Below are 13,025 nucleotides of genomic sequence, written 5' to 3'. Positions count from 1 at the left end.
CTCCAGTGAGGCTGACAAACGCCGGGGATATGATGAATAATTCCAGAACATGAGAGTGCTCATTTGTAATATGTGCAACTGGAGATGGCAAGAGAACCAAACAACAACAACAACACTGATGAGCAGATAATGAGTTAATCTGAATGCTTGATATCAAATAAGTCATATTATAAAATGACGAGACGCCTTAAATGAAATGAAAGGCCGCGTTTTTTTTGGCTTAATTTGCAGAGGCTCGGTTTGAGAATCATGGAGCTCGACGAGCATCTCCAGTCTCCCTTGTGCTCCCACTCAGCCCGCCCACACACATCTGAGCTGCACCGCACGCACACACACACACACATACACACACACAACACACACGCTCACACAGGAAAAGCACGAGCCGTATACTCCAGTGTGCACATCCCACTCAAGTCAGTCGCTGTCACTCACACACTTACATACTCATACACACTCACTCACACACACACACACACACACACACACACACACACACACACTCACACACACACATACTTGGTTGTGTCACCAGCTGGCAGAGATGGGACATATGAACCAGCATGCGTCTTGCTTTCGCATTTTCTTTTGGGCAAAAATCACTTGTATGTCAACGCGACTGTCCTCCTCCTCTTCCTCTTCCTCTTCCTCTTCCTCCTCCTCCTCCTCCTCCTCCTCTTCCTCGCTGGGCTTTTGTGGACCTTTTCTGGCTCCTCTCTCTCTCCTACTCAGTCCCACAGGTGATATGGCCTCGTTCTCCTGTCTCCTCATCACCGCCTGTGAGGTGAACAATCAATGTTTTTTATGCACACCTCCAAACATAGAACAACACCCACTTGGTGCTGCCGATTGGAGGAACGACAACAACAAAATAAGCCTACAACCTAGAAATCACTTTTTCTGTCTAACATCCTGATATGAAATATGTATGTGTGTGTGTGTGTGTGTGTGTGTGTGTGTGTGTGTGTGTGTGTGCTTGTGTGTGTGTGTGTGTGTGTGTGTGTGTGTGTGTGTGTGTGTGTGTGTGTGTGTGTGTGTGTGTGGGGGCAAGTTAGTGCTTGTAAATCCAGCGCTGAAACAAAGAATAACAGCGCCCCACCACCACCTCTTCTCCTTCCTTGCTCAGCTGAATGTGGACTATTTTAGGAGATCATGCGAGAGCTCTGCCCGGTCGGTTCTCTCTCTCTCTCTCTCTCTCTCTCTTTCTCTCTCTCTCTCTCTCCCTCTCTCTCTCAGACAGCTTGTCAGCAGGGGGAGAAGAGTTCTGCGCTCTCCTGGGTGGTAATTAGAGAATGAACGTACGCCAGCAGGAACAGCAGGGGGCGCAATTATCCTCTCGGCGGTGGTAGTCTGCAGTCATCAGGGCCTCCAAAGTCTATTATTTTATGTCATAATTAGGTTACGCAATCTGGCATTAATGAGGCATAAAGACGCAACAGCATGAACCACCGGCGAGGCCGCTGTTGAAAAGACGCGATAACGCCTTTGGAGTGTGTAACAAATGTGTCACGTTTTGATTGAATCCATTGCGACACACACACAGACACACACCTACTCGAAGATACAAAGTGACAACAGGACAACGGGCCTTTTGTGGAGAACGACGGGTGACAATGGTTTCTGTCACAGCGCAGGCAAACATACTGACTCACACACATGCAGGCCTCCAAATCTTCTCTGATCTCTTTAATGGAAAGTGTTTCCCCGTGATTTAAGGCGCGTTAGAAGATGAGAGTGCAGAGGGAGGCGCCGCTCTTACCCCGGGGGCAGAGGTGAAGGGGTGGAGAGGGGTGGACGTTTAGCTTTGATGGCAGACTACACAAGGAGTCTAAAACCCTGGGACGGCGGAGTGGAACAGCAGCTTTCTACCGACCGCATCGCACAAAACCTCCCTTTGTGATTAAACAATACGCTCAGAGAGAAAGAAGCCGAATTACAATGCACGTCCCTGCTGGATATAAACAATCGATGCCACGTAAGTGACTTGATGGAACGTGTGTGTGGGTTTTTGTTTGAGACATGATGGGACATCTAATGTAGCAGGCTGAATCTGATATAAACGATGCTAGAAATGACAAACGTGCAACATTCAACAGCATTTAGTTAATTTAGTGTTCAGGTCCGAAAGAATGGATTCAGAAATGAAGGATGGATCCAGAATAACAACATCTTCAATATATTATTCGATTTCCCTTTTGGTCCATTTACTATTAGACCAAGAGGCATTTTATCCTGATCTTGTTCGTCCTTGGCAGAGGTATGTGTGCCCCTCTCGATGCTTCATTTTCTTCCATTTGAACATTACAAACATGATACATAATATAATGGGCGTTATAACACAAACCCAAACTCCTGCATCCCATCATGCCAAACACTCCACACCGCCTCCACGCACCTTTAACACCACCTAGAGGACAAACTGGGAACTTCACATCTATTACATCACATCATCTCTCACAGAGCCCTGACTGACAGCTACTGTCATAACAAGGAGCAAAAAGCCTGAAGGCAGAGTGTGTGTGTGTGCGTGTGTGTGTGTGTGTGTGTGTGTGTGTGTGTGTGTGTGTGTGTGTGTGCGCGTGTGTGTGTGTGTGTGTGTGTGTGTGTGTGTGTGTGTGTGTGTGTGTGTGTGTGTGTGTGTGTGTGTGTGTGTGCGCGTGCGTGTGTGTGAGTCAGCCGCGGGGTTGTTTGCCAAGTGATAAATTGTGAGTTTATTGGGAGGCTCCGGAGAATTTTGCACAATGAGGTGAAAGTGGGCTAAAGGGGGGGTCAGGGAATGTGTCTGTGTCTGTGTGTGTGTGTGTGTGTGTGTGTGTGTGTGTGTGTGGTGGTGGTGGTGGGGGGGGGGTTGTTGTTCATGCTCAGTCATTTCAGCTCTTTAAGTGGGTGCTGTTTGGAGTTGGAGTAGCTCTTCCCAGTAGGAATTCCAGCAAAGCAATTCCAAACTCAGAAACCCCTTTTCAAGCCTCACTCAGCATTAAAAGGATCAAACAAACACACACACACACACACACACCTTTAGTTTGCAGACTTGAGACGACAACAGATGCTCTAACGTGGATAATTGTGCGTAAAACAAACACATTTCCTTTCTTCTCTGCGGAGGAGAGAGGAAGAGAAGCAGTTACACCACGTCTCTGTGTCACATGAACGCACACACACCCACACCCACACCCACACCCACACCCACCCACACACACACACACACACACACACACACACACACACACACAGAGTTGGCCGTTGTTGGCTGTGACTGGGGTGCTGTGAGGAGAGTGGGGCTCAGTGTGGCCAGGCAGAGGCCAGAGTAGCAGGCAGGCAGGCAGGCAGGCAGGCAGGCAGGCAGGCAGAGGGGAGCGAGTGCTGCTGTGTGTAGACGTGCCCGGGGTGGGTAAACCATGCTCACTGGGTGGGACAGAGACTCAGCCTGGGACACTGCAAGATGAAGGTGGAGGGGAAGACCTCCTCCACAGGCCACTGTTTGACTGGTATTCCTCCACGACCGACGCTCTTCGGCCTCCTCCTCCTCCTCCTCCTCCTACTTGCAGGTAAGTTCCGGACAGAGATTAGACGTTAAAGTTTTGAAACTCTGAAACTTTGAATAGATTTGCGTGGATTAGATTTGTCCAGTGAAGTTAACGCTCGGTTGAGTCGGTAGCAGATTCTGTCCGGTTTGTCATACAGTGGGAAGGCAGCAGAACTAAAACCTGTTCTCCGGTTTCTCTCTGTTCGGCCCCAAACTCCTGCAGGGGTCTTAGTCATTGTACCTATATATGAGTGGGGAGTGTGAGGGGAATATTATATCCACACGATTAGTGGAGTTGTTAACGAGGGAAGAGCCTGTTGTGTTGTGTTTGTTTCTGGTGGTCTTTGAATTAAATGTATGATTTCAGCCGGTGTGCAAGCTGTGGTTTGGGTTCAAAGTTTGATGATTTGGTACCACGGGACCCAATTTACCCAGAAACAGGCCGATGTATAATCACTGAACCCTGTGTCTATCTCCTGCTTCACCACTGACAAAGACTCCCTCTCTCTCTCTCTCCCTCTTTCACACACACACAAACACACACACACACACACACACACACACACACACACACAATCCCGTGTCCCAACTTCCCTCACTCTTTTCAAGAGAGGAAACTAGTTCCAACAATCGTGCCCTTTGTCGTATCGTCCTGGCAACCCCTGTCAGGCGGACCAAATGGTTACCACAGCGATGAGGCGATGCCTTACTAACTGCCTCACTGCAGAGAATAACGAACAGTACCGACTCTCTCTCTCTCTCTCTCTCTCTCTCTCTCTCTCTCCCCCTCCCCCCACCCCCCCTCTCTCCATCACTGAGGCCTAACAGTAGGACGCCTTGGCTCATAGGCTCCTTGCCAATGTTTAGGCCTCCGTGTGTCCACCAATGCTGAGTTATGGGAGCTGCCACTGTGAGCAATAATCGCTTAGCAGTGTTTGGTTTCCACGACAGGCCTCCTCCATAAAGAACGAAATGTGACGAGCGCTCTAACACCTTCGGCCTGTGGCTCTGCGGGAGGCGAGAGATAATTGGAAAACACAAATCAAAATTTGTATTCAGCTTGTTCGCTGCAGGGGTCCTGGAGACGACGTGCAGAGGAGTATGAAAAGACGAAGATTAGTGATGTATCAAGACATCAGAGGCCTGACAGAGCATAGCCAGTGCGCGTGTGTCTGTGTGTGTGTGGTTGTAATATTGTGTCAACTGTGAAATGAGAGTATCAGGGCCATCATCGATTCAAACAAGTCAATCATTCTGAATAACTGTTAATGTATACGGAAATTACAGAACTGTGATGACATCATAGATCCGTGTTTGAGGCTTTGCTTTTTTCAACATTTGTCCAGCCACATTGTTACAGTCGGGACCAACAATGCAATACAGGCTACTGCAGTTCTCAGTATGTCCAGCAAACAATTCTGTGTGTGTGTCTGTGTGTGTGTGAGAGAGCATTTTTGAGTGCACAAACCCAAATTTTACAATAAACTCCAATATGTTGCTTAGATTAGACTTTTATATATTCTTAACTTTAGAGTGTATGCTTGTGTTAATCATATACTACATGTTAGTGGTACATTGTATGGTTTGCTTGAGAGAGAGTTCTGAGAGATAAGGCTCCAGTAAATAGCCACAGCCCTGCATTCCTCCGTCTCATCATTCCAGGCGAGGTGTCGGGGGTTAACGTGACGAGCCAAACCCAGGTGGTGAGAGGCACGGTGGGCCGAGAGGCGCTGCTGTCAGTCAGCTACACCAGCAGCAGCTCCGACCAGCCCGTCATCAAGTGGCAGCTGAAGAGAGACAAGGAGAAACCCATCACCGTGGTGCAGTCCATCGGAACCAGCATCATAGGCAACCTGAGGCCGGAGTACCGCAACCGAGTCCTGGTGCTGGAGAACGGGTCTCTGCTGCTCCACAACCTGCAGCTGTCAGACGAGGGAGCGTACGAAGTGGAGATCTCCATCACCGACGACACCTTCACAGGAGAGCACGACATCCAGCTGACTGTGGACGGTGAAGAGGAGTTAGGAGCTGAAGAACACACAAGCTTAACATCCATGATTCTTTAGTTAGTTAGTGCAGTTAGATGTTTTTTAGATACATGTTTTACATACAAAGCAATGACACTTATAGTTGAATTCAGCTCCAGTCACACACCAAGACTTCAGTATGAGGAAAAGCTAATTTGGTCCTGGGTTTGAATCCCATGCAGATCCTGGACCTTGCACGGTCCATAAAAGATAACAATCAATCAATCACATTTTATTAGTACAGAAACTTCCATACAGTTTAAGTATTAAGTCATTTAATAGATGTAGCAGTAGAAGTATTTAAGTATTAAAATTGTCAATAAAAGAAATTTGCATAAAACAAGAAATGAAATAAAATGCTGAGAAATTAAATTAAATCATGTAAAAAAGTGATGATGAAAAAGAAAGAGAAAAGCTAGGGATCAAAATTAAAGTCTAAGGTACAGTATGTGTCCTTAAATCTTTACATTTCAATCTCAATCTGTCCCGTCCTGTCCTGTCCTCTCCTCTCCTGTCCCCTCCACAGTTCCCGTGTCCAAACCTTACATCCAGATGATGGCGTCGTCCGTGCTGGAGTACAGCGAGCACTTTCACCTCCACTGCTCCCACGACAACGGCACCAAGCCCGTGTACGGCTGGCTGAAGGGAGGCAAGGTGCTGACCAACGACACGCGCCTGCTGCTCTCGCACGACCAGAAGGTGCTGACCATCACACGGGTGCTGATGTCAGACGACGACATCTACACCTGCACGGTGGAGAACCCCATCAGCAGCGTGAGGAGCTCACCCGTTAAACTCACCGTCTACAGTAGGTGGCACACTCAACTGGAAGGAGGAGGAGGAGGAGGAGGAGGAGGAGGATGATTATAGTGACCTTGGTAGGTTCTATCTGCCCCTGAACCTGTTTGTACTAAGTTTATGTCCTTAACTGCCAGAGAGAAGCTCGTAATTCTGAGGTCATGATGAAGACGATGTCTATACTGTTTACAAGAAGTGAACTAATCCAGAGGGCTGACACACACTCGCACGCACACACACACACACACACACACACATACACACACACACACACACACACACACACACACACACACACACACACACATATACACACACACACACACAGAGGGGGGGTGCAGCCCTGTGAGAGTTCAGTCAGTTATTTAAGAGGCGAGCAGGTGTGGAGGACGTTTCGGCCCAGTGGGTCCTCGGTAATCCAGAGTTCATTATTGCCGTATAGCGATGAGTGATGAGCTGCGTGAGGAGACAGCAAAGCAGAGCTCAGTGTGTTTTTGCTCAGCACACACTGCGGTGCTGCCTCACAATGATGATCAGGCACAACCTGCACCTCCGCTTTGGTCAAGGCCCTCGACACATTCGGCAATCGGTGGACAACTCCGCACAAAACTTTACTCGTTCACACGCAAAACAGGGAAACAGCAGTTAGAGCAGTTCTGCTGTATAAACTGCAGAGCAAAGGTGAGAGAGGGCGAAGAAAAGTTACATCACCCTCCTATTACTGACATTCTCTCTCTCTTCCTCTCTCAACCCCTCCACTGTTTCCCTCCCCCTCTCTCTCTCTCTCCCCTCTGTATCCCTCTGGCTTAGGACGGAGCTCGCTATACATCATCCTGTCCACCGGGGGCATATTCCTCCTCATCACCCTGGTGACGGTGTGTGCCTGTTGGAAGCCCTCCAAGTACGAGTCACTCCTCTCTTCTCTCTCTCTCTCTGTCTCTGTCTCTGTCTCTGTCTTTCTCTCTCTCTCTCTCTCTCTCTCTCTCTCTCTCTATTCTTTCTCTTGCAGCCTTTCAGCATGTGTCCAGAATCTCAATTAGCTCCACAGCGTTTGTGCTCTGCTGGTTACACACATTTCTTTCCAGTGAACACATGAACACTGTAACTTGTGTTCCAAGCTGGATGTGTGTGTTTGATCAGTTTATTTGGTTTCTGCAGAAAGAAGCATCGTTCCACCCCTCAAAGAGTCCCTGTCTATGTGGACCAGGGTGAAAATGGACATGATGGTAGGCAGCAGGAGGAGATGTCGTCTTCATATGTTGCTCACGCTGTAGCACGTGATAGAAACCTTTAATGTGTCGTGTATTTGCAGTTGACGTTGTACCCAAACCGTCCACGCTGGGCCGGAGGAGTCCCATGCCTCTCTACGTCCTCAACGAAGACGTAAGTGAGACCTTACATCAGCTGTGGCTCCATCACACACTCGGATGGTTTTACAACGTGTGAAACCTTCTTCTCTTCCAGGAGACTATGGAGCGTCTGGAGGAATGTTCTAGCATCGCTGCCAGCCAATCCGACCTCAGCCCCGTCACCTTCTCCCCGGTCCACGTCCCCTCCGCCAACAGGACCGAGAGGCCCGTCTGGTCCGCCCCCCGCCGGTACCCCCGCAGCCCCTCCCCGTTGGCGCAGCCTCTCCCGCTGGGCCCCCCGGTTCCTCCCCTACGTCCCCTCCGCTCCCCGGCTCAGTCCCCAAGCTCGTCCCCCCGCGGCTTCAGCCCCATCAGGAAGGGTCGTCCCCCCGTGGGCATCCCCACCAGCCACCTGCCCGTAGAGGTGACAGAGAGTCCCGGCACCAGCGACCAGTGACCGCAGCGACCTGTGTTCCCTGGGATAGATGCTTTTTTATATATGGAGATGTATAAAGTAAATGTATAGAATGTTGGTCGTTTGTTGCGTCCTGTTCGCCAGGATGCTGGATTTGATTTAGAGGGCAAAGGTCGAGAATCTACTGTCGGATAACTTCTCGTTGTCTTCCTTCATCTGTTTTCATCTGTTTCTCCATAGATGCACATGTTTGTCCTGCAGCGTGACAATATGCTGTACACAACAATATATATTTGAGTTTTACTGTGAATTCTGTACATATGTAAATGAGATGTGAATGTTTGGGCAGCGGCTCCTCTTTCCTGTTAGGCTAGTTATATTCTGAAGTAACAAAATCACCCGCCGTCCCTCTTAGACAGCACACACACACATTGTATCTTCACTTATTATTTTTATTTATCGTTACAGTATTATATTGTGTTATTAATGCTACACACACTTATATAAAACCAAGATGGATTTTGACCTTGTTTTGTTTCGGTGAAGCTGCTGAATTTGAGTTTAGAGTCTTGGTCTTTGGGTGCAGTACCTATCTAGTCCATTAGATGTCACCATTATCTTTCCTTATCATTTTTCGTGCACGCTGCTGTCAATGTTCAATAGAGAAAGCTCGGGATTTTCCTGTAAATTGATTTTACCTGGACCGTCATTATTGTTTGGGCCTTTTTCATCTGGAAAGTTCTTTACCAGACAAATAAAAATGGTTAAATAACATGTTTGTGCTGATGTCCCCCCCCCCCCCCCATGCATGATTATACCAATAATAGCCCATGTTTGCTACCGGATGACCTGCTTGTTATTTAAAGGTCAATGAGCATTAAGCTGCACTCAGACTTCAAGTAAGAAGTACAAGTATGATAAAAATAAACCTGTTGGCCAATCAAATCAATGACATATAGTTCATATATATCCTGGATCTTAATATGAAGCAACCCGTGCAATCATATGGCCTCCGTTTGGTTGAGATTTGCTGTATTTACTAGGCTAAAGAGATGAGATAAGACTGCGTTCTGCATTTAGTCGTGACGAATATAAACACGCAGACATCCACACAAATTATGATGGGGACCATTTGTTCCTTTCAGACATCCAGCTGGACATCTTTTATCATGAAAATATGCACGATTTTTTGCTTTTATCCCCAAATGTATCTTCAATTAGTGAAGGTGTGATGATCATGCAGGCCTGCCTGTGTCTTACAGTTCCCCAAGCAATCAGATCCGTCTGTTTTGATCTCCGTGTCTTTGTTCTATTGAATCATTCGATCCTCATGAATACACATGGACACGTTCACACACACACACACACGTTCACACAGGAAATCGAGCACACAAGCATGAGAATAATCACTGCGCAGAAGATACTGTACTTTTCAATCAAATGAAATGTGCGAAATGTTTGATGCACAGTTATGATTTGGGAAACTCTGTGATCTATTTTTCTTTTTTTACATAATTCTTAAAAGAATATTATGCAGAGAGTCTGATGCCTCATGTTCCTCCTCCCACTCAGCCTGTCAGAGCAGCATGGAGGCCCAGGCCATAATTAGTCTCTGGAGAGACGGCTCACATCTGTGTGTGTGGGTTCTCATGCATGTGTGTGTGTGCCAGCAAATGAGAAGGAATCAGTATCCAATGAGTTGGAAAGGGGTGATGTAGGAGAAGGATGCTCTTCATCTCTGATTAATGACCTCCTCCTGGCTGGTGAGCCTTCTCGCTAATATCCTTGTTCAAACCAGGCAGTTGATTTGAAATCCCGAATGGAGGAGGGTGGCTCCATTGTTATGACAGCTCTCATCTCGCCAGGACCCAATTCATAACAGGAAAGCTCCTGCTACGGCACCTGGCTTTGGTTTTACCCTAAAACATCACCACAAAATGTTCCTAAACACGCTGACGGCTCCCCGAGATCACAGCGTCCACAAGATCGAGGAGAATTTCTTTCCAAAACAAGCGCACGTTGAAGCATCCTTCACGCTGTAATCACGACGTGCTCCGTCTGACCAAACCATCTGTCAGACCCACACTCCACACGAGTGGACCCGGGACATATGTGTGTGTGTGTGTGTAGAGGGTATTGGTTGGTAACACACATGCACACACAATTACACATAAAGAACATACACAGCTGCATGTTAACTGCATTATACTTGACTTTCAATGCATGCTGCACATACAAATGCGCATGCAGCACTTAACTGTTTGTGGCTGACAGACAGACAGACAGACAGACAGACAGACAGACAGACAGAGCCACGGGGCAGATTGAAGCCCACAGCGGAACACAGGGGCCCTGCTGCTTAAAAGTGGATTATTGAATTCTGTTGATAAGAAATCATTTTCAGTGCGGCTTTGTTTGCTCTAATCAGTGTTTGCTTCTCGCTCCACACGCCTCTTAGTCCCATGATAACTGCTGTTTGTATATTGCGTCCCTGTGTGATTTCCTAAGGCATCAGCAGCAGAACCCCCACGTCAAGTTTCAATCAGATAGCTGTTTGTTTCTGTAGAAGACGCAGAGAAACAGACTATGCAGATAAAACAACGTTTTATCATAACGCCGCGTTTTACCATCAGCGTGGGTCAAAGCCCTGCGCCACTTAAGACATTAGGGTTGTCTTTTTCTCACCATAGTAACCGTCCCCTGGTAACCGGCACGAGTGCCTATTATAGTCGTACTACTCCCTACCCCTCTGGCTCCATCATCGTGCTCACGCATACCCTTCCTCACCTTCTCCATCACTCACACACTCTTTCCACTCCCCTGTAGCTTTACCCCTTTGTGTCTGCGTGTGTGTGTGTAAGTGTGTGCATGTGAGTCAGCTGCATCCTCTGCACCTGGGAACCTTACCTCCAGTTGAGCTCGAGATTGTGAGTATAGCAGTTATAGTTATGTATAATATTATTTTATAATAAATTCTAATTGTTTTTGTTTTGAAAATTTGTATTAACCTATTATTTGTGACTGCATGTGTATTTTTCAGTGTTTTAATGTCTTAGTTTTCTGATATTTGATCATTTGTCTATGTAGAGATTTTCTGCAGCTATTCTTGGATTTGAGTTAAACACAGATTTTGACACATTATCAAATACATTTTCTTCTTCAAAATAACCACAAATATGTTTTAAGATGTGTCTTTTTTTTTAATTTATCATATTTGATCATTGGCTCAGTTTTTGTTATTCTCCATATACATTCATGTACACAGGCAAACTACTGAATCTACCCAAACAGCCTCTGCTCTCCATTCATTTGTGACCCATCACACCACTGTGGGGTTAAGACACAGGCTGTCTGCTTCTCAGGTCACCCAGGACTCCGAGTCAGAATCAGCGCAGGCGTGTGAGAGAGGAGAGGGAGGTAAACATGGGCTCCAGTTCCTCCTCCTATACCCCCAAAGCCATTTACCTGGACGTGGATGGGAAGGTGCAGAAGGTAGGTCCAGCTTCTCCTGTTTACATCGTGTCATCAGACCCGTATCGTGACTTTGCAACATCAAACTGTGTCCGATAAACTGGTGTGTCTCATCAGCTAAATGATCTAAATGTAATGTAAATAAAATATGAGCCAAGGACTTTGTTTGCTTCTAAATATTCTTCTAAATTGCCTTGAAGATGAATGTAAAGCAGTTGTTGCATAAACTGTAGATACACTTTTGTGAATTGTTTTTGCTGGAAACATTAATTTAAATAGCTGTGATTAAATACAACCACAGCCCCTATAAGTTTGTGTTTACGTCCACAGGCTGATATAAAAATAGTTGTTCTTAATCTATAGATTGATGACATTTTGTCTTAAATATCCCTGTAGTGTTTCAGTCAATGATTCTAAATTCCTTTGTGTATATTTAAGCAGCTTGTGAGAATCAACTCTCTAATTTAATCTAATCAACAATTAATTTCTAACAGCAGCATAAATCTAAACAACAGCAATTCATTCAATTCAATTATTTTTTATTTGGGTTCTTAACACTTAGGAGGCTTTCCCAGCGGACCGACCTCACCTGAGCGGCTTCTAAAATTAGACACTGATGCTCCTCAGGTGTTACTGACAGAACCAAACACCTGCTGTTGGGATTACGCAGCACTATGTACTCCCCGAGCACAATTAACACTGGTGAGACAAAAAAAAAGAAGATTCGACAAAAGATTCTGTCCTTTCAGCCTTTTAATTACGTAAACCTGTGAAACGAATAAACACGGAGGGTTTCACTTTTCGGCGTTCCAAACGTACTGGAGTTGAGCTCCGCGAGGCACGCTGTGATGTGGAGTGCTTCAAGTAGAGAGCTGCCGGTGACACATGTCTGCTCAAGAGGCCGAGTCAGCGGCCTGAGGCTGAGCGTTTGTCTACTACACCTGCTGGCCTCAAGGTTTAAGATCCCAGTTTGTGTGCAGATCCAGCCCCTTCTCCATATCAACACAGTGCACACACTTAAGCCACACAACTACTCAGACTCCAGAGCCCATTGTGATTGTACTTGTTGGAAAGGAGGGGCACTATCCAAAGATTACCATTTTACATTTTGGTGCCAATCCTAAACTCAGGGGCAGATACAGGAATTTTTAAAAACCCATTTCTTATTTTTTGATTAGTTCAGTCTTGGTGGTGGTATGAACACAGGACAGGCGTAGATAATCCACTGACATACTCTGACACTCCAGCTGCTTCTTTCTGTCCCTCATGTTGGCCCCTCGTTGGTGTCCCTGTTAACTCGATCTTCGGCAGCCATAATCTGCAACAACCCTTTGCTTCACTCTCTCACGAGACGCAATTGTCTCAACTCAAACACGTGAAATCCGATCACCTTCACGCCAAGACCTCGTATCAAAACAGGCAGCAGCTGTTTGTGCACA

General features: G+C 46.6%; 1 protein-coding gene across 1 annotated transcript; it reads left to right on the top strand.

Moving 5' to 3' along the window:
* The first annotated feature begins 3,442 nt into the window (after nt 1-3,442).
* Nucleotides 3,443-8,157, top strand: hepacama (hepatic and glial cell adhesion molecule a). Its single transcript, XM_076146320.1, has 7 exons — nt 3,443-3,548; nt 5,189-5,536; nt 6,080-6,361; nt 7,162-7,252; nt 7,510-7,577; nt 7,664-7,734; nt 7,816-8,157. Exons 1-7 carry the CDS (start codon nt 3,443-3,445, stop codon nt 8,155-8,157), a joined length of 1,308 nt encoding a protein of 435 aa, XP_076002435.1.
* The last annotated feature ends 4,868 nt before the right edge of the window (nt 8,158-13,025 follow it).

This window comes from Genypterus blacodes, unplaced genomic scaffold (assembly GCF_046128005.1).
Source record: "Genypterus blacodes isolate CSIRO-AG114 ecotype Tasmania unplaced genomic scaffold, CSIRO-AGI_Gbla_v1 ptg000032l_1, whole genome shotgun sequence".
NCBI lineage: Eukaryota > Metazoa > Chordata > Actinopteri > Ophidiiformes > Ophidiidae > Genypterus > Genypterus blacodes.
Note: the sequence above shows the minus strand (reverse complement) of the source record. Positions and strands in the feature narration are given on the sequence as shown.